We start from the raw sequence: 21,171 nt of genomic DNA, 5'->3' as shown, positions 1-21,171 counted from the left end.
TAGCTTCTTATCTGCCCAATGAAATTGCTAAGTGTTACAATGAGACATTTCTTCCGTAAGAGGTTGTCTCTGAGAATGATAATAATGATGATTGTTAGACTACTCTGAGAAAATATCACCGTTTTTCTTATTGTAGGCAGTGTTTGGCAGTTGCCAATGTTTTGCTTTTGAAGATACCACAATTTTGATTGTTGCTAAGAAATCTCATTCTGGTTCAGGAGTTATCAGCATTTGTAAGCTCTGAAATGTGAGCTTCATTAGTGATTCTCCTGCAAAAGCAGCATAAAAGAAGTTATCTTTCCAAGTTATTCTTCTGTAGAAGTTGGTTCTATGTCAAATTGCAGGAGATAAGGGATTATATATCTTGATAAATCCTCGCAGAAGAGTACCTGTTTTTACATAAATTGTTTAATTAAAGCAAGACTTCTGCAAACTAAGAGAAGTAATGGTCTGGAAAGCAATCTCACCAAAACCCTATTGTTCTGTTATGCCATTCTAGCATATTTTTTTTTCTGGTACAGTAACAGCAGAAATACTGGATTTGAATTAGAATAATTGAATTATACATAGTATATGTGAGACAAGTTTATTTCAGGCTAATTTTATGATGCCTTGCTCAGAGAAACAAGGCGTTTCTTTAGCCAGCTATTCTTTTCAGGTGAGCAAATGTTAGCTCACTTATTTGAAAGGCCTTCTGAGCACAATTATTAGGCCTTCTGCATCTGCTGCACTGTGCACACACAATCCTTTTCTTTGAAGATTTTATTCCAAACCCTAGCATACCATACAGAGTTTTCGGTAACGTTGAAATAAGTAGAAATGTGATTTCTCTCTTTAAGGGTATTGGTTACTCTGTTTTCTTTTGCGTGGGGGTAACCACAAATAATACAAGGATAAATGACAGCTTCCTTGCCTCTTCTCACCGCACATACACAAAATCCAGCTGTAACATTCAAAGAATGAGCGCAAACTATGGCTAACTATTCCACAGATGTTATGTTTATTGCACTATCTATATCCTTACGGCTTTCTAAAGCACCCTGGAAAGTCCTGTAAAGTAAGTTTCTCACTTTTCCCTTCTTCTAATGTCTGGAGAGTATAGGGCTTAACAAAGACCATCTATATGATCCTAGATCCAAACAGTATTGGTTAAGCAAATCTCTTTATTATTTGGGCATTTGGGCAGTTTTCTTCAATTGACTAGTCCTAATCTTCAGATGCATTCCTGTGAAGCAGAGAAAAACTGAAAACAAACAAACAAAACTCTTCCCCAAACTAGGCTTTGCAGATTCTTCCTACTCTAACAGGCCTGTTGGACTGGACATTGCCTGGATGCGACATAAATGTTTTGTTCAGGAAAACAGATCTTAGGATAAGCCTCAGGACCATAAACACCAAGGTTAAGAGTGTTCTTTGCTGAGCGGAGGTAACAGTCAAATGAGCCATGCTGTTTTCAGCAAGGTGTTTATGCAGCTGAATTTTATGAGCAGCCTTGGGGTGAGGAAGAGGGAATCTGAGTGGAGAGAGCAAGAAGCTTACAACTGAGCAGTCACAGTGTAGCTTGGTGACACAATTGGCTAAATAACAATCTCTGAATGAATCGAGGATGTGCTTTAAAAAGCAAAGGACTTTTTGTTGGTAAGAACTGGATTACGGAGGCTGAAGCAGCGTGAAGAAGCATTAGGAGCACTCTTGCTTTATGTAACTGAAGAAGAGGAAAGGGCATGGGAGTATACGCATCACAATTATTAGTAGTCAGGAGTAGGAGAACTTGCTGTGGTATTCCTCAGAAGACATCGAAGTCACACTTGTTAGTCTCAAACTGAAAGCTGTACAAAGCGGTCAGGATACTCAAGGAGTTAAGCATTAACATGTCCTCCTGGCCTCCAGAATATCCCAAAGTGCCTACAGATTCCTTTAAAAATAACAACAGTAAACAAAGCATGCCTCTTCTTTTTCTCTCTTTCCTTTTCTCTGGCTCCCAAGAAAGTTTCTCAGATGTTGACTCTCTCTGGGGTGTGTTGCATTTGGACTGCCTACAACAGGTAGAGGAGATTCACCCAAGGATTCCTCAGTCCCTTGCTCCCAAGACAAAACCAGGAACCCATGCACTTAACTTTGCTGGTCTCCTTAACATACCAAATGAATAGCACTAAAACTTCTTGATCAAGGCTTTATGCATGAAATTAACTTCTTAGGATTTGTATTTTGCTTCTCTGGTGTTACCAGTTTGAGTGCAAAACCTGTTCTCAAAGGCTGGCTTTGCCCTGCCCTCCCCAAACTGGAATGTTATGGTCATGCCTTCTACACTAGGTAAGACAGTTTCATCTCCCACTACACCATGAGAGGAGATGATGACTCACCTCCTCCAGGACCACAGGGATATACGTGGAGACAGCTGCACTATCCAAAAGGATGTCACTCATTTTTAATGCTGAAAGTAACTGTCCATTGAAAGGAATGATTTTTGCATGTCCCTTCAGATCAAGTAATGTGCCGAAGCAGCCTGGTGCTGGGCAGTTTGATGCAGTTGATATTATCTAGCCTGTACATTTGTTAGGGTTTTGCTCCTTCTACTGTATTTTTTTTAAATTAACAGATGAAATCTAGCCAGGTGCAAGGATATCCATGCTGTGGCGGAGAATCATAAAGCAGCCTAAAGCAGCTAGGTACCCAAGACCCACTAAAAGAAAGCGAGAAATGGTTTTCTAACTCCTTTAGGCTGCTTTAAAATCCAAGCCTGTCTGATTTTGAGTGTACTGGAAATGAAAAGTAATTTCTTCCTTCCATTTTGCACACCGAGAAAGCTATCTCATAAGCCTGCCACATACCCTGTGTGTGCCAGTGTTGGACTTGAGCAGACTTTCCGTCGTTATTCTAAGTTACTGCAACAAGTGCAGCTGTAGAAAAACTCTTGCTGGTACTACATTGATAAATACGTAATTGCCCTGTGAGTCAATTGCACATTTAACACAACACAATCACACAAACATTACTTAATCTACACTTTTGTCTCTTACCAACTATGCAGAACTGTTTCTCCATAACCAAGCGAAACTGTGGTGAATGATTTCACGGATCCCCACCTTTTGCTCGATCAGAATCCCTTTATTGCTCAAGTGAATACCTTATGTACTAATACAATAGTTGCTAGAGCCAGTCAGCTTTGGGTTCGTGGCTTTGCGAATGCCAGTCACAGTTGCTGTTTTCCAGGATCTTTTGCAGCTGGATGTGTGAAAACAGCTTATCTCATGAGAACAGAGAAGGGAGGCTCAGGATGCGCTGATCCTTTAGGGTCATGAGACAGCGCTGTTCTGTCTCAAGTTATACGTTCCCACAAGCAACCATAAATGGACAGTCAGATATTCATAGGAAGTGATGGATAAAACAAGAACTGCAAATTCAAATCCTATCACATTGTATTGCTATGGATAAGGAGATAAAAGGAGGGGGATTAGATTTGAACGCCTTCATTTCGACTCCCCTCCTTTTGGTTTTATCTCCAGGCAGATCCAATAAGAATGTAGCCATTTTCTATGGTTTATTTTGAACAGCATGTGTAGAAGTCATCACTGCAGTGGAATCCTGGGAACATCAGGCAATGACACTTTCTTACACATGCTAAGTGGCACGCTGGCCAGAGCAAATGCTTAGGTTCTGCTCCCCCAAAGACAGATGTGCAGGGCAGACATCATGTCAGCAAGATGTAAGAACAGCCAAGACCACTGAATCAAACGCAAAACAGTGCAACAAAAGGTAGCAGGGCAGAACCGAGTGGAGAACAGCTGGGTAAGCAAAGAAATGACACCCAAATTCTAGCATTTCTGTGAATAGAATGAATAGTATGAGCATATGGGAAGAAGGGTCTTATTCTCAGCTCTATCAATTCCTTTTATACAATATTGATGTATAAAAGAGACTTTGGGGTAAACAGAAATCACTATGTGAGTGCATCTCTCCAGGTTATGTAAAACTCGTGTGAACTTCTCTATCTGCGATGCTGTACCAGCTCTAAAATAGCAGTATTTTTGGGTGCATTAGTGTGCAGATAATGAATGATGGCAACTTTATACTTGTCAATGCCAGATGTGAGTGAAGAAGCTTTCTCGCAGGTAATACTTTTAATCCAAGTAATGTAATGTGAGTTCAAGCCCAGGAAGATACGCCTCACATTCAGAGATACTCCATAGAAATGCAGTTTAAGAACATTGAACACACCCATGGTTACAACCTAAGTACACAGAGCAAATTGCTAATTGATTTTCACCCCAGGAATGACCCAGGCAGCTTAAGTTCAAGAACATACACAACTCAAAACTAGCACAGGGACAATGTAAGTCATGGTGAGACTCCCAGGTTCTGCTACACTCTGAACATCTGGATTTCTCTGCTGGAATGAGCAACCATGACATCCAAAGACCAAACTCACTGTCATTATCTATCAGTTAGTATCCCTCTGAGACAACTCATGTTCAGATTTTTCACAATCTTCAGGACACAGCTGTGCATTAGTTCACAATCAGTGTTCAGTTTCTTATGGAAGAGAATATTTGCTCACACATGTCGTATTTTTTTATCTCTGAATACATTTTTTTTAAATTTCTTTCCGAAATTTAAGAGAGACAATATTACGTTCACTCATGTTTCAAGAAAACTGGCAGCAGCGTAAATAAGAGAGAAAGAGCATCAAGGACTCCACTCAGGAAGACTGAAGTGTGAATTCATCCCTTACTGGACATAAAAGAACCTACACATATAAGAAAGAAATCCTTCTCTCTGCTTAGTCATTGGCAAATCTTCATTAAAAGCCTAAATCTCCTAAAATATCTCAGTCAGTCAATCTGAAGATAAAAGTCAGGCCCTCTTAACTCCCACCCCTCCGAAGTATTTAAAGGCTGATTAACTTCCTCACGACACGTCCGTATCGCCGGATCACAAGTAAACAAAATACAGCTCCATGACTGCCTGCAACTGGCTGTTTTGTTAACATTGCTGGAGAAGGCTTCCATTCAACTTTCTTTACTATAAATCATACAAAATAAAAAATCTATTTGACAGACAAACTTTTAAAAAAAACCAACAAATTAACATAAAAACCCAAGAGCCATATTATTCTATTACATACAGTCTCAAATATATCTGATTTTTGGGTTAAGAAAGAAAAATCCAGCCAAACCAGAAGTAAATAACTGATTCATAGAACAGGCAAAAACAGTTGACACGGAATTATTTGGTCCAAATTAGCAGAACTCCTTTAAAATTATGTTGTATGCCAACCGCCCTGAAGTCAAATTTTACAAATGTCCAGACTTATTTTATATGTGTGATCTATTGTATATAACTGCCTAAAAGGAGAAGACAGAAAACTGCCTCACATACACTGCATATAGGCTGATGTCTCTGAAGCAACAGGAAAATAATCGTAGTTTGAAAGCTGCAGTGGATCTCCATTCAATCATCATCATAATGCTACATGATACTAATATAGTTCCTTCATCCCAAAGAATCAATAAATCTTTCCAGAAGATAAATAAACTAAATTAAATTTTGACACTGAGCCTTATTTATGAGATATACAAAATTTGAATTGATTCTGGAGAAGAAACAAGAGAAAAAAAAAGGTTATATCTTAATGACCAGCTACCTCCAGTGTGGAAACAAAGTTCCATGTTTAAATGGAATGGAATAAGGAGATTCAATCAAAAATATTTGGAACATTTTTAAAATAACAAATCATGTCAGTTATATAGATTATAAATTAAGAACATGCATACTAATTATGGAACTTCCTTTATCACTGGCAGTATGCAGAATGCTGCAGAAACACGTGTGTTATGGATTACAGGGGGAGTAGGGAGTAAAATCATGTGCTGATGCTTCTTTCCTTTTTACAATGTTGGTTATGCATTCATTTTTCAGATGGGATAAAATTCCTTCTGCATGGTTGAGATATTAAATCAGTTGCTTCCTATTAGAGATTGGAATGAGACCTTCAGTAGAGACAAATCACGCCACATCTATGTATTGTTGGACTTCAGTCACCTTTCCCTGGAACACCCAGGGACAAACACTGTCAGGATCAGGAGGCTGCTCATGTTTCCATCTTTTCTGACTGTTCTTAGGAAAACTCAGGAAGTCACGGACAGTTTTGGCCTTCAATATGGTAGAGCTAAGGGCCAAAATAGCACTTCTAAAAACATTAGGGTTTCTGTCCCTTTTGTTTAGGGATCAGTAAAAGTATGATGGACAACTGAATGCAATCGATTTACTGCACAGTAAGAACTTTTCACCTCTTGGCTGAGATAGTTACTACATCCCAGAGTTTACTGTAAATATTAAGTACAATCAGGGAAAAATTTAGGTTGGAAGTCGCAGCTGGAGATCAACTGGTCCAACCTGTTCCTCAAAGCATGGCTACATTCAAATGAGGTAGAGATTCACTTCTCCATGAAGAGCAACTGGACCTTTTCTGCACAGTTGCTATCCATCCACTCAGTTCCCAGCCCATACAGATGCATGATACTTTTCTGCCCCAAGTGCAGGGCTTTGCATTTGTCTTTGCTGACAAGGGCTCCTGTTGGCACATTTGTCTGTTGAGGTCCTTAAATACCATGGATTTCCATGATGCAATTCATTGATTATGTCACTTTAAAACCACCACGAAGTTCATTCAGGTAACCTGTTTATTTTGCTGGGGCAGAGAAGCGAGCTTACAGGCAGATACTATTTTTCAGATATGAAACGGTAAGCAGCTGATATATATGATGTATCTGATGGATGACTTATGATAAATGCTTTATTTTTACTCCTTTAAAAAGACCCAAAAACTTGCAAAATTCTATCCAGCCTTTAAATTTTCTAAGCTTTCTAAGTGGAAACAGTATCTCGGCTAGATTTCTCTGAGGTTTCTAAGGTGTCTAGCAGCCCAACCCTACTGCCTTCAGTCCTGGCCTCCTGTAGAACATGTTCTTAGGATCATCTCAGCATTTGAGAAACAAGTGATTAGCAGCATGCTTCAAACCAGAAAACAGAAACTTTGCACTGTGACAGTCTTAAGCCTCCCTTCTGTGACTTCTTCAATGAACTTTCCTCAGGTGGAGTCTATCAGAGATCATTTTAGTTACAAATCATCAGCTACATGGGAGGGACTCCTGGCCAATGGTGCAGCTGTATCTATTTATTAGCAGATTCATCTCTTACATTCAGACCCCAGTAATTACTGCAGACATATGCTATAAAAAGCTCATATAAATACCCCCAAATCTTCTTAAATCAGAGGGTGTGGATACATAGGTAAACTTTATGAAAATGAATTGATAGATTGAGGTTTGCTATAGAATTTCAGCTAGGTAAGAGAATCCATTTTAAAGACAGAATCAGTAGTTACCTGAGCGGTCCTGAATGAGAAGCAGGTTACAACCCATGCCACCATTGAACGGATTACGCAGAAAGACACTGTATGAATCTAGGAAAGGGAGAAGTCCCTTTGTAATCCCTGATTATATTATCAAAAACAAGCCGGACCCAATCTAGGTTTCATTTTCAGGGAAGGTAGGGAAACAAAATATATGCAAACAGATGGTTTTTTTCCCCTTTGAAAGATTACCTTCAGTTAAAATAGGTGCTTGTGCTTTGACTGTGTTCATAGTCCTCTCATACAGCACTCGATGGCCAAATAAGGGTTTTGGCAAGCATGCTTGAAGGAACAGACTTTAAGACTATGCTGTTGTCGGGATTTGCCCCAGAAACTTACAGGAAGAATTTGTGCCTTTTACATTGCATCTAAAAAGACAGATCACATTTCCTGCAGCAAACTACACAGACAGTGCTGCACAGGAAGATATACTACAAATTCTTTGGCAATAAATAGGTTTCAAGTAATCTTAGACCCTAAAAATACCATCTATTATAGAATGGTTAAACTACAGTAAGTGCTTTGAGCATAAAGGCAGTAGTTTGGGTATATGTTCTGTTGCCTGTGCAGAAGTGGGAGAAAGCAGAATTAGGTCACCACATCCAAGCTCAATGGTGAAACAACAGAGTTACCAAGGTATGAACACAGAAATACTGTACATCTCTACAGAAACCCTTAAATGGTCCCTACCTACAAATAATTGGCTGTTGAGCTGCAAGCGGAAGTGGCCCTCAGCAGGTGCCTCCAGGACCTTCTTGGGGAGGCTGTCCACCTGGAGAGAGGTTTGCTTGAGGTTCCTCTCCGCTCGGACGTAGTGCCACTGGTTGTCATTTAGGGGTGTGGGAGACTGCACAGCGGCCTCTGTGGGGCCATTCCCAACATCTATGGAGAAGGTGATCTCTTTGGGTGCTGGAATAGATAAACAGATGTGAAGAGGAAGTGAAGGTCTGAATGAAATCGTGGTTTTGACATCAAGAAATCTTACATCAATACAGGGTCCATTAACTTTTATGTCAGCAAATAGTACAGCATCATTTACCTCCCATCTCCTACACAGCAGCTTACACATAAATCTAAGCCTGCACCCTCACTGTTTGATCTCTGCTGTGATTATGCTTGGCTGCGGGTACCCATCTTTTTCCTATAACAATTACAGTGCTCTAGAAATAGTAGTTTATTCTCTTTTTGAAGTAAAAGTGCCAAATGCTGTACAAAAGTCACACAACGGTAGCAGAAGATTTTGGAGAAATAATGCTAAGATAGGGGAAAGGATGAAGGAGCTCTTTCTAACTAAATCTTTCAAAATGCATGTACTTAACAATTACAGAATTTGGCTGCAAATGGTAGGAGAGAATCCTACTAGCATTTGTTTGCCTAAAGAAGCCTGACATGGGAAGCAAGGAAAAACAGGTGAGCAAAACTAGTTCATTGGTGATCCTAAACTAAAGGGGCATATGTAACACATGTCCAGAGATAGTACAGCTCCTAGAAACAGGATGATAATTGAAAAACAACAGCCATATAAAGGAGTCCATCTTGCTCTGCTGGAAGCCTGACAGGGGCCAGAACATTTTAACACTGATTATTTTTCCTCTTCCTAAAATGCTAAATATACCAGAAAGACCAAGACCAGGTCCACAGATCACACAACCAGAAGGCTGTGGATTGAAAATTCATAAACACCTGTTATTTCAAGCCCAACAAACTGGATAGGTCTGGTTTTGGAAGCTGCTTCTTAGATAGTTAAGATAGGAAACACTCCACAGGGATAGACAAAGATCTATTCTGAGCCCCTGCATCTGCTAAAAGACCGTTTCCCTTCGAAGCAGCTGGTTTGTGGAGCTTCCTTGATACAAGGCCTTTAGGCTGCAAATTCCATCTGGCAGCAAGAAACACAGCACCAAACTACTAATGAGAAGCCTAAGTTTAAAAGACCAGACTTTCCTCAAACTTTTAAATAACTCATTTCTCTGGGAGTACAGATTTAACACACACACACAAAAGCTTTCATTAAACAATCCTCCTGGTTGTTTGCAGTATTTGTTACATATGATACAAAAATGACATTTATACTTCTATATCCCTGAGAATGAAATGTATACAGTGAAGTACAACCAAATTGGACTTTGATGTGCAATTAACAGTAAATCATACCTCATTACCTTGTGATAATGCACCATGACATGTACCATTGGTTTAATGAATCGAAAGGCCTTGGGGCCCTGTTTTATTAATTTTTACGTTGGGGTTATTATAAGCATATTATAAAACGTATAGCAGTTTGTTTTTCCTAAGCCTGACAGAATTTGGAATGCAGAAGTCACATTTCATGTGAAAGCCATGGTACCTTTTTGTCACTGACAAATATTTGAAGTCATCAGAACTGAAGTGAAACAAAACCTCACTAATTAAGTTCCTTGCTACTCTCCTTCATACAGGGAATAGCAGTTGTACTGCAGTCGCTTAGTAGGTTTTGAAGTATTCTAAAGCCCATTACAACTGTGACTGACTTATCTTGCATTAGCATCCTTTCCTTCATAGACTCCCACCTTGCAGCTGTACCACAGACACTGGGTTCCTCTGAAACACTAGGGCTGCACCAGACTGGGTATATTGCCAATATAGAAATAAAAGTAACCATCAGAGTGATTGTATTAAATTTTTCATTTTTCAACTAAAATTACAGTCCACAGGTATATTTTTCTTTCTCTAAAGAAAAAGTATTGAAACAGTAAATTCAGTCACCTGTGTGTTTAAGAAAGATAAACCTAGCCATAACAAGATTAAGTGTCATGACCAAGGCTATACAGGGAAACTCTGACAGAAGAGATAGATAAGTCTAGATTAATGAGTCTTTATGACTCCATCTTATCCTCTTGAGGCACCACTAAAAATCCCAAAACAGAAGAAAATATGTCCTTCCACTTCCCTACACCTGCCAAATTAGCCAAATACACCATGATTTCTAGACAGTGAAACTTACAGCTTATTTCAACTCGTATGAAGTCTTTAATCCCAAGGTTTTCCAAGAACACCCCGGAGACAGCGGTAGTTTTGAAGAAGAAGGAGATGTCCGCACTGACCTCGGCATGGAAGGTGGGGAAGTGCAGGTAGGAGGCCTCCGTGTTGAAGGAAGCGGCGTTCCAGAACTGCCCTGCAAACACAACCCCCTTCTCTATAGTTAATTGGCACAGGACAGCAGCTGCAAGCTGCACGTGGAAAGCCACCTCTCATCAGATAAATACATTTTTTTTAAAAAAATAAAGCAACAAAAGAAAGAGGGAACATTCTGTACCTATGGAAATTGAGAAGAGCTAGTACTCACTGTCTCCATAGCAACGCAAAGGGCCAATTTTCCAAGCAGCCTCAGAATTTGATCTGTTTGTGTCAGTGATCACTATCTGAGTTACAGGCAAATGGTCTTTGAAAGCAAGGAGGCCAGTATCATTTGTCCTGGATTATAATAAACAAACAGAAAGAGACAGATTAACCACAGACAAAATCCCCAGCATTCCTTATGCAAGGCAGTATTTGAAAGATGCCTACTTAAAGATGAAAGCTCTTTTGCAGAATTACCTAGACTTGTGATTGGTACACACTGCTCAAGATACATATGTGCATGTGTGTGCTCTCTGCTCAAACATAATACCGACCCCTGAAGACACTGTATTTGGATATATGATGCTGTCTGGTATGGACTGTCACTACATTTCAGTTGTGCACAATGATTGTGAAGCTGAGGTGGAGTGCTGCCATTCTGCCCAGTGGGCATTAATGTAATCTGGGCTCTACTGGGTTTTCTCAGCAGGACGAATTTGATGTGGGTCAGGTGTAAGCCCAAGCTTGCATTTCTGTTAAGCTAGCTGGAGACAGATAATGGCATTTCTGCTGGCTTTATACTTGATCCGAGCAGGAAGAGGACAGGCAATACCCGATCCAGCATGCCGTTAGCATGAGGCAGCCAGACCCAGCTTCAAGATGGCTGGTGCACCACTGACTCAGCACACTGTGGAGATGGCTGAACTGGCAGAGGGACTTGGCACTGAATCAGCCCTCTGCATTACGCGCCTATGGAAGTTTTGGTTCAGCGATTGAAATGATGAAGGCTGATTTACTACATCATCAAATGACAGTCTCTTGTTTGCATCAGCTGGGCTTATTCTTCAGCTGTGACTAACTTACACATGGCTGCTAGAAAGGAAGAGAAAAGAAAGATTGATTCCTAAAGGATCATTCATTTGTTTTTACTCTGAGTCTGCTGGTTAAATTGTTGCCCCCAGAATGCAGCGCAGCATTTCATGGCAGCCCTCTGGTCCCTAAGCTGATTCAGCGGCTTCGACTCTGGCAGGGTATACAGATGTGCATTCCTCCCACTGTACTTAGGAACAGAACTCAGTCCCTCAGGCATCCAACCCTGACCTTACTAGAGCCAAACTGCCCGCTTGAGGCATTTCTCTGTCGACTGATTGTAGAGAGGTGAGTGTTACCATATCTTATCTCCACAGCGACGAGATTTTTCTTCTCCTAGCTCTTTTTCTCAGGGTCGAGGTCTGCTGTGCATCTGGGAACAGAAGCCTGGCAAAGCACCCTTCATGGAGCTGAATCTCAATAGTTTTAGAGAAAAGGAGCCCTACTTCTGCATGGCCCAGCAACCTGCATGCAGGGTCTGAACTCAACTCACCTGCCTGCTCAGAGGTGAAAGACTATATGCTGCACGTGGGGATGGCAACACCGACCTGATCCAAAATGCCAATAATCCCAGATCTACACCCACTGCTCTTTCAAACAAGTATGACACAAAGCCTCAGGAAATGGTGAGTGACATCACTGCCAAAGAGTCTGACATCCCAGGCAGGATCCCAGACTACCTATATGCTCCTTATAATACCACCTTCCACAAACGTACCTCTCATGATAGTTGCAGCTGTGGGAAAGGACACAGGACTTCAGCAAAGAAATAATCGGGATGAACACTGCAGCTGTGCACTGACACACCACCTTGGATGTTTGTTTGGCTAAGTGCTCTATACTGATTAATGTTAGAAAAAATAGAAGGGGTATTTTGATCTTTTTGATAAAGACTGCATACATTTCATTTATTTTTCATTGTCTCTAATTGCATGCAGCAGAGTTAATTGTCTCATAATTCCAAGGGGAACAGTAGAGGCACCCTCTCCGACCCTAACAGTTTTTTCTTGCTTCAGTGGGTGTCTGACATGCAGATAATTACAGACGAAGTGCAGCAAGATGAAATTCCCAGGTACGAGGCAGAGTAATGCCTTCAATACAGACTCAGAAGGAAAAATACCATGTATGAATCAAAAGTACATGGTCTTCAAAACTCTTCACGGAGGTCTCTCAGCAGCATACTCATATAGCTTATTGTATCAACCTTTGAAAGTTGGTGTAAATGCTCTCAACAGATTATGAAACAGTTGTAACAAAAGCTGAACTATTTGAGTATTTCTTAGGAAGATAATTAAATAATGTGTTTCAGTAGGTAGGAGGAAAAAGAGTAGGCAAAATGAATGAAAGAAAGGCAGAAAGATGCACGGAAAGAGGGCATAAAATATGCAATATACACATGAATAACTAAGCTAGCATTTACCTTTTTTAAAATAATAAAAAACCCCACAAAATATTTAGGGAGGTTTCCTGCAAATTTATTTTCATTCAAAAAATATTGCAGTCTTTTGACTAGGTATGATCAGCATTAAAATAAAAATCAGTATCTTCCTACAGCTACCACTGAAGATATCTAAAAAAAAAATGAAATGGTGACATTTTAAAGTTATCCATTCCACATCTCTGAAAACTGCATTGCTGATTAGATATTCTGTTATATTGCATGAAGCTCTTTTATATTGAATTTTATGAGTCTGAATTTTTACTAGTTATATGCCAGTGTCACAGAGAACTTTAGTAGCATAGCTCACAGTGAGAAAGAAAAATATTCTAGATCTAATAAAAATTTTCACTTTTATGTTAATGCCTTGAAAACTCAATCAAGTTTCTCTTGAAGCTCAAACAGCACATTTTATGTATTTTATTCTCTTACACATGTAAAAAAGGCCTTGTGTAAGGATACGTATTCTCATACAAACAGACACTGAAATAAAACCTATCAAAAAACATTCTGCCCTTCAAAGAATGTGATAATGATAGGAATAACATACCTATTATTATAGTTTATTATTATTATTTCACGGTGGGAAATCAAATTTTTGGTGAAAACTCAACCCCTAAGATGTTTCATCTCAGAAAAGCAGAAAAGAGATTTGAAGACACTATGTAGACCCTCATGGGAGCTAATGTTTGAGTGTCTTAAATTCCTGGTATTCTTTAAGTTGAACCTATTTAAGACTCCATTTCTTACAAAGTACCACGATTCCTCTCCTCTTTACGTGGTGCACCATGGCAGCGTCTCAAATTTGGTGTATTATGCCTCAGAGAGGAGCAAGAGAGCTTTGTGTACCTATACAATAATTTCCTGGAGGCACTGCTGTGGCACTGCAAAATACAAATATTCCAGTTTGGACAAAATATTTGGAATTTTCCCTGATGGGGTCTTGGGGATCACTTTTAACGTACTACAGTTTTCAAATAATAAATACTATTTTCCAACAGAAAGCATCTGCACTATGATGTACACATACATGATTGTCTTTTCACAGAATCACAGAATGTTCGGGGTTGGAAGGGACCTCTGTGGGTCATCTAGTCCAACCCTCCTGCCGAAGCAACGTCATCTACAGCAGGCTGCACAGGACCTTGTCCAAGTGGGTCTTAAATATCTGCAGAGAAGGAGACTCATAATAAAACACTATTAGATTATTTTTGCTCCCAGAGCTAGTTTTTACTTTTTTATGTGTCTTAATTTAGCAGTTCATATACACTTAAAGCCAAAGTGTATATGGTTTTCCTAAGGTGCTTCTCAGGTTAGCCAAAACCACTACTTTATTTCTCTTACCAGGTTTCATATAGCACTCCGTGACCACTTCCACAGAGCATGCCTTTTGTACCATGCTATGCTCGACTTCTGAGTATTGAGAACTATGGGTGGGTCCTGCCTGCAGGAGGGTCTTGAGGGGGTGATGCTCTTTGGCCAGGAATGTAAGTTAAGTCCTGATTTCACAAAAATCAAAGTCGGTTTTATCCCCTTCCTAAAAGGGGTCCTGTACACAAGAAAATGGTACAAATAAATCAATAAACTTGGGAAGCAGATCTTCTTACCTTACTTGTCACTCAATTCAGCACAAATTCAGTTGAAAATCTGAATGTTCTTCAGAGGGTGGAAAGCACCCTCAATGAACAGATGTTTCTCTGAGTTCTTTGCATAAAGGGTAGTATCAATTTGTACTTCCCACAAGCAAAGACAAAGCAAAACAAATCCAATAATGCCCTTTAAATTAAATCACTGAAATGTTTTTAGTTATGGATATTAAATACAGTTGGATGTCATCTATTTATCCATGTCTGAAGATTAACGTCTGTATTTACCCAAACGACTTCCCGAATAAGCTATGAGGCATGTTACACACCAAACAAATATTCTACGTATGGGAGGAGGGGGGTGAAGGAAAAAGAGAAGAAAAAAACTTTGCTGCCAGTGCAGCAATGCCAAAGGTGACAGTGCAGCAACTGGATACTTTAAGGTCTAACACAGGTTGTCTCACCTGTAAAAGAGAAATGACTATTTTGATAGTAACACTATGAAACTGTTTTTCTTCTTCCTGGATCCTAATAAAAGCATGCTCAAAAAAATCTCACTCCATGGTATCCTAACAGTGTAAACCATCATAAATCGCTAATCTCTAGGTAGCTGTTTCCATACTTTTTCCAACAGATGGTAGAGCACTAGTGCCATCAAATATAATTTCTTCTCATATGATCCCCTATTGGTAAGTTTTCTTCTTGTACATTAATGAAAACTCTGGTGTGGTCCGAGCTTCTGTAGCTCAGCTATTCAGTACTGATTTTCATGAATACAGTACATTTGGGGAAAAGAATACTACTGTCAGCAGACACCAATGAACAGCACGAGGAATGAGCCAGTGAAACAAGCTTCCATCAGAGAACGTTTTTAGCCCTGTGCAGGACATATCACTAATAATCCAAAGGAATACCTTTTAATTGCTATCTTACCCACCAGCTGCATCCGAAAATGCTTTACTGGGTACAATGAAGCATAGTCACGATAAAGAAAAGAACAGCAGCAGAAGGGGACATACCTAATAGCCGAAGGCAAGATGCAGTGGCTATATTTTGCTGAATTAGAGAAGAGGTACAAAAAAACAGTTTAGTAATGATAGTAATGAACTGACTCCTGACACCTCAGGGGCCTGCTACAGTCAGCTCTCTGCAGGCAGCTTTTCTAGTTTGTTGACAAATGCAGTCATGAAGGCAGCTATCCAAGACAGCTCTATACAGGCCAGGTCACCTCCGACAGGATATATTTACGAGGCTCTGCAGAGTTACCTGCACTGCTTCTGGGGGAACCGAGTCTGAGGGATAGCAGCTGAGCAAACAAAACCTGTCAAATCTGGGCTCATCAGGGGCTGGGTTTCTCTGCCCTGCTCTCCTCAGTCCTTCCAGTTTTAGCATCATGGCTCTGAAATAGCTTTACACAAACATAGCTCATCCAAAGCGGACTTCATTCGCTTTCACGTGGCTTTGCTTCTCCTCGAACAAAGCTGGATATACTCAACATATCTCTGGGAGCCAAAGTGGCTCTGACAATAGCAATATCACCCCTCCTTTTTTCCCCTCTCTTTATAAAAGCTGACCATTCAGCTATTGGTTAGAAGCAACACTATCCACCACACCCTGTTGAGATGTTTGAACTTCCTGTACAAAATGACTTCCAGAGATGCCGTTCTTTCTGTACAACATAAAAAGCTGTCAAGTTCTCCAAATTCACAAGGTTTCCAGGTGAATGAAGTCAATAAGAAATAGGTTCGTTTTGACAACTGCTTTCAATCAAGTGTTTGCATTTGGAGTGGAAAATGGATTCCAGACAGAGAGGTCAAAATAGCAAATGGGACTTCAGGAGAGTCATGTGCCATCACGGCATGAAAGAGGTTCCTCCCATTTAAATGAAAGGATTGGTGAGCAGCAAGACTTTCATTGCCAAGGCAAGAGAATTTTGCTTGAGATGAAAGACAATGTGGGAAATGTGTTTAAGCATCCAAAGGATCTCTAGAATGGACTGAAGATAACACAACCCTGTCTGCATTTCAGAAATGCTTTATTCTTTGGATCAGCTTAACACCCTTCCCCAATAACATCTGCATCAAGAACGCACCTTCTGTTTGACATAGGGCTTATCTTCAGAAAGACAATCACTTTGAAGGTAAACGCTTGAAGCTATGGCAAATCCATCTCATTTAGACATAACTTGTCCCAAGAGTTAACTATTCTCAGTGTTGGGGAAGGGGATGAGAGAGAAATAAAACATTTTCTGCACTAGATTTAGCTTCACCTTGAAGCCACTGGATTTCTATGAATGTTCCCACCCACTAGCAAGAGCTTTCAACAGTGACGAATCTCTGTTTTTTGGAGGGATGCACAAACTACAGTCAAGTCGCGCTGAACATCTTTCCAGATCTCTTGCTTGGGTCAGGGTGACAACTTGTGCCTCTGCTCCCCTTAGTAAAGGTCTTCTCCCATTCTCCAGCAAATACCATGAAGATGTTCCACTATTCTGCAGTGACAGAATTAGCAGTCATCACACTGCAAAGTCTGGAAGTATGGTGAGGATCTGGATGGAAAAAGATACTTTTCAATCGACTGCTTTAACAAAAAGAAAGGTGGAAAATACAAAAGCCTTCCCCAATTCTATTCCTGTTCATCTGGCCAGCATAACTCCAGGGGGACTAACTTGGTATCATGTCAAGCAAGAGTCCAGAGACAGCAGCTGGCTCAGGTGCCTGCTTAGATATTTAAAAGTCAGCATGCCTAGAAGTGCATATTGTGTTCTGCCAAACACCTGGCTCAGGACTTTTTTCAGGTCTCTTTTGTCTTCTTTTCTGGGTTTTTTTGCTACTCTAGGAAAGTAGTAGCTTCTTCTACACCCACGACTTAGCCTAGGGAAACCAAATCAAAGCAAAATCCTAAACCCGTCTCCTCTTCAGAACGACACTCCAGCTATCCTGGTGAGTTCTTACCTTGGAGCTGCAGTGAGCAGTCTGATTTATCTAAAAGGAGCGAAAATGATTTTCTGGTTTTCCACTCTGCAGCACCCATTTTATTTCATGCTAAGGCAAATAAATGCATCTACTGCTGTCTTGCTCCTTCCTGTATAATGTATAGCAGGTTAAAGTCACAGTTCAGATCTCAGCAGGTTTTAGATTCAAATGCTCATTATGTATCAGGAGGTCAGTGTTCTAGCAGAGAAACACAAAAGTAATCTTCAAGAGCCATGAAATTTCTTATGTTTAGAAACTCTTCATAAAGGTCAGGGTTTTTTTAGCTTTTAAAAAGGCAATCTTCAATTTAGAATAATGCCAAAGTCCAAATTTCAAGTGGATTAAAAACCAAACCAAAACATCTGAACCCCCAAAACAACAAAATGTAGACAGTTTAGCTGAGGAAACTTCTATGCATATCCTGTTATTATAATAAAATTAGGAGAAACAAGTAGCTCTGTGAGCTGCCAAGCTAATGAAGCATGATTTCCAACATCTCTCTCCCATGAGGCTTTTCCAAAATCTAATAAAAGTGTAAGCTTCCTCAACTTCCTTCTTGTGGGTTTTAATTGGCTTTTTCCCCTCAGCCTGGCATATATTTTCATAGAATGTGTAATTTCTAATACTTTTGAGATTTCCCCTTCTCTGTTAAAGAAGTTTGAAATGTGTCTGCTTGTTCAAAATAATTCGGTGTGTGGAGAGAAATGGAAACAAACACCCACAGCATAACTCGCTTAGGTCTCATTTGCTTAGGGGACTCGGCTGAAATGTTATAAAACTGTCTTTACCCTTCACCTTGCAGTGGTTTGTACAGGCTAGCAGCACATTGTCCTGCAACCTCAGACTGCAGCCCCAGTGGTCTGCCAGTGTAACACACCCTGATCTGCTTGAGTAGAAGTCCATTGAAAAGTGAAATGTGGATTATAAACAGAGCCAGGCACTGGCAAAACCAGATGCCTTTGATGCTCATGTGCAGAGCATACCAAAATGCTTCTAATAACCAAACATTAAAGAAAAGACAGATTAATGTGCACAGCCAGTCCTTTCTATACAAATCTAGACAAATCGCATTCATAAACCAACATTTACATAAAGATCTTCCTGAAGAAATCCCCTTACAGCTATGATTTTTGAAAGTGAGTAGTGACCCCAGGGATATAAAGGGTCCAAGCGAATAATCACACTGTCTGGAACTCGAGCAACCGAGAAAGCTCAATACGTACAGTGACAAGTCATTCCTGAATTACTCTTTTTTTGTTTCAAGACCCCTTACAGTTCCTTTCTACTAATTCTCTTTTGAGTGTAGGTGTCACAGGGATAATTCGGACACTATTTCAAACACAGCAGCCTATTACAGCAAGACATTTCTTGTCTACTTCCATTATTCGTAATTGCTGAACTACTCGAGGTTAAAATATCTTTTTTTTTTTGAGAAAGAGCAGCAGCTCCTATCGGTGAGTGGTCCAGAAGAGAGAGAGGATGAAACAGAAATTTCACATGTATTTTCACAGTGTTTCAAATTGTACTTTCAACAACACTCATCTGGTATTTTTGTCCCCTCCAACACAAGTATGGAATTAATTGGAAAGTTCGCAAACTAGCTCTCAGCTGCTGGAGAGTCTCGGCAGGTGCAGAGAATGGGCGGAGGTTGTGCGGTGGCCTTTGCAAACTCATGTGGCATCGAGGCACAACAAAGGTCCGAACCCGAGGAAAGCTTTGAATGTTCATTCTGTAAGTCTAAAACTTCCTATGGAGACTGAACCGAAACCCACGGAGGCCAAAGGAATTAATTCCACTGAATTTAAAAAGCTTGGGATCCAATGTAAAAGAAAGTTAAGGCACATACAGATATAATGTTTCATAAGAGAAATACAAATCTTTTTGATAGTACAGATTTCTTGTTCTATAGCTGGCTGTACCCGATTTTTGCTGTCTATACCTGAATTTTCTGCTCTGATGTATACCCATGCCCCAACGTCCCAGAGCCTTTATTCATGCAATGCTCCAATTGAATTAATGGAAATTTTTAAACAAATAAAATGACTGGATTTGGCATTCAATAACAAAGATTTTTTGAAAACAACCCATCCCAATAACCTGCTTCAGCCAGATATCCTGTCTTTGGTTCATATAAGAAATTTAAAATGAAATCAGAAGTCCAAATTCTAGTTTGACTTTCATTCTCATTTGATCATACTCGAGCCACTCAAGCTTCCTGAGCTGTGAATGAGGAAAAGCTTTAAGCCTTCTTGCCGTATCTCCTATCCTCAGCTCTCACACAGACACTACTATACATGTTAAAGTTATTACCATTCTTCTCTATCTGCGTCACAGTTGCAAAAATATCTCATATCCAGACAACTTTCTTCCAGTCCACATGCACACTGTTGAATGCCCGGAAGAGATCCTCCCCAGTAAAGATGCTTTTCATTGGCACGGCCAACCCACCAAGCAAATGGCATTCCATCTAGATGGAAGGAAAAGAGAGGGAGGGAAAAAAAAGAGAAAAGAGAAAAGGGAGAGAAAGAGAACTTGATAAGCAAATTAGATTCTCCTGAGAATGAAAAAGAGAATGGAGGTGGACATGTTAAATAATACTGAAAAAAAAGATATGAACTACAGACCAAGTAACAAACTATAAACTTTGCTCAAGTTCCATTTTACGGAATACACATTGAGAAAGCAGCAGCTCTGCAGTAATCCTGGTTGGTTTGAGCGGCAGATCTTTTCCCCATAGTGCTCATGGGCCAATCACCCATGAGAACCTTGGCACATTTCAGACTTTTGACGTTCGAACTCAACATCACTGTCTGCACCAGCTGTGTCCAGTGTTTTTGTGTGACACAAGATGGTAGATCTGATCACTGAAGGATCAGAAAACAATTCTCCTGCCATGACACACTGCACAGCTATTTTGAACAACCCGATATTGGTCAAGGACCTCTTGCAGAGTCTACCCGTTATGAAGGAGGTTCTAGCTCCCAGTTCAGTATTTTTTACCTTAAGACTCATATACAAAAAGCAAAAATCATCAGAAATAACACACAAATTGACCTATTACTATAGGCTTCATACAGTTCCTCTCAAAACTAAGAACAAAATTTGTATCAGTTTCTAAGGGAGCAGGACTAGGGATTTTAAGGTGCTTTCCAAGCGTGGGATTTGCAAATGCAAAGCTGCATAAAATGTTAAAACGTCCTAGATTAAGGATTCAGGTAGGACATAAGTGGGGAAAAAGATTTCCCTACTTGGGAATTAATTTGTCTCTGTGAACTTATTTTCTGTCTACAGGAGCTCTAAGATATATGTATTTATATAAGCCAAGACAGTTTTTGTTTAAATTTCATAATCCGTTATACATCAAGCATTAAATATTAATAGTCAGATACAGTAAGCAGATTCAGATGTAATGAAATCCACGGATTAACATTTTGCTAAGACTGAGTTTGTCTTCCAGCTCAGATAACTTTTTCATTGACTGCTTAATCTTTAAATCAAGAAATGTAATCAGTTACATATACAGGTAGATGGCAAAATTTAGAAAAATTGACATATCGAGACTTTTTTGAT

General features: G+C 39.9%; 1 protein-coding gene across 2 annotated transcripts in view; it reads right to left on the bottom strand.

The window, feature by feature from the left end:
- The window catches only part of CNTNAP5 (contactin associated protein family member 5), a 349,771-nt gene that overhangs the window by 72,937 nt on the left and 255,663 nt on the right, over positions 1–21,171 (bottom strand). For both annotated transcript variants that reach the window (XM_075430021.1, XM_075430019.1), the window contains exons 14-17: positions 19,912–20,068; positions 10,740–10,867; positions 10,398–10,568; positions 8,105–8,323 (exon numbers count right to left, since the gene is read on the bottom strand). In XM_075430021.1, the coding sequence (XP_075286136.1) occupies positions 8,105–8,323; positions 10,398–10,568; positions 10,740–10,867; positions 19,912–20,068 (675 nt within the window). The remainder of the gene's footprint in view (positions 1–8,104; positions 8,324–10,397; positions 10,569–10,739; positions 10,868–19,911; positions 20,069–21,171) is intronic.

This window comes from Opisthocomus hoazin, chromosome 9 (assembly GCF_030867145.1).
Source record: "Opisthocomus hoazin isolate bOpiHoa1 chromosome 9, bOpiHoa1.hap1, whole genome shotgun sequence".
Classification (NCBI taxonomy): domain Eukaryota; kingdom Metazoa; phylum Chordata; class Aves; order Opisthocomiformes; family Opisthocomidae; genus Opisthocomus; species Opisthocomus hoazin.
The sequence above is the reverse complement of the archived record's forward strand: the minus strand, read 5'-3'. Positions and strand labels throughout refer to the sequence as shown.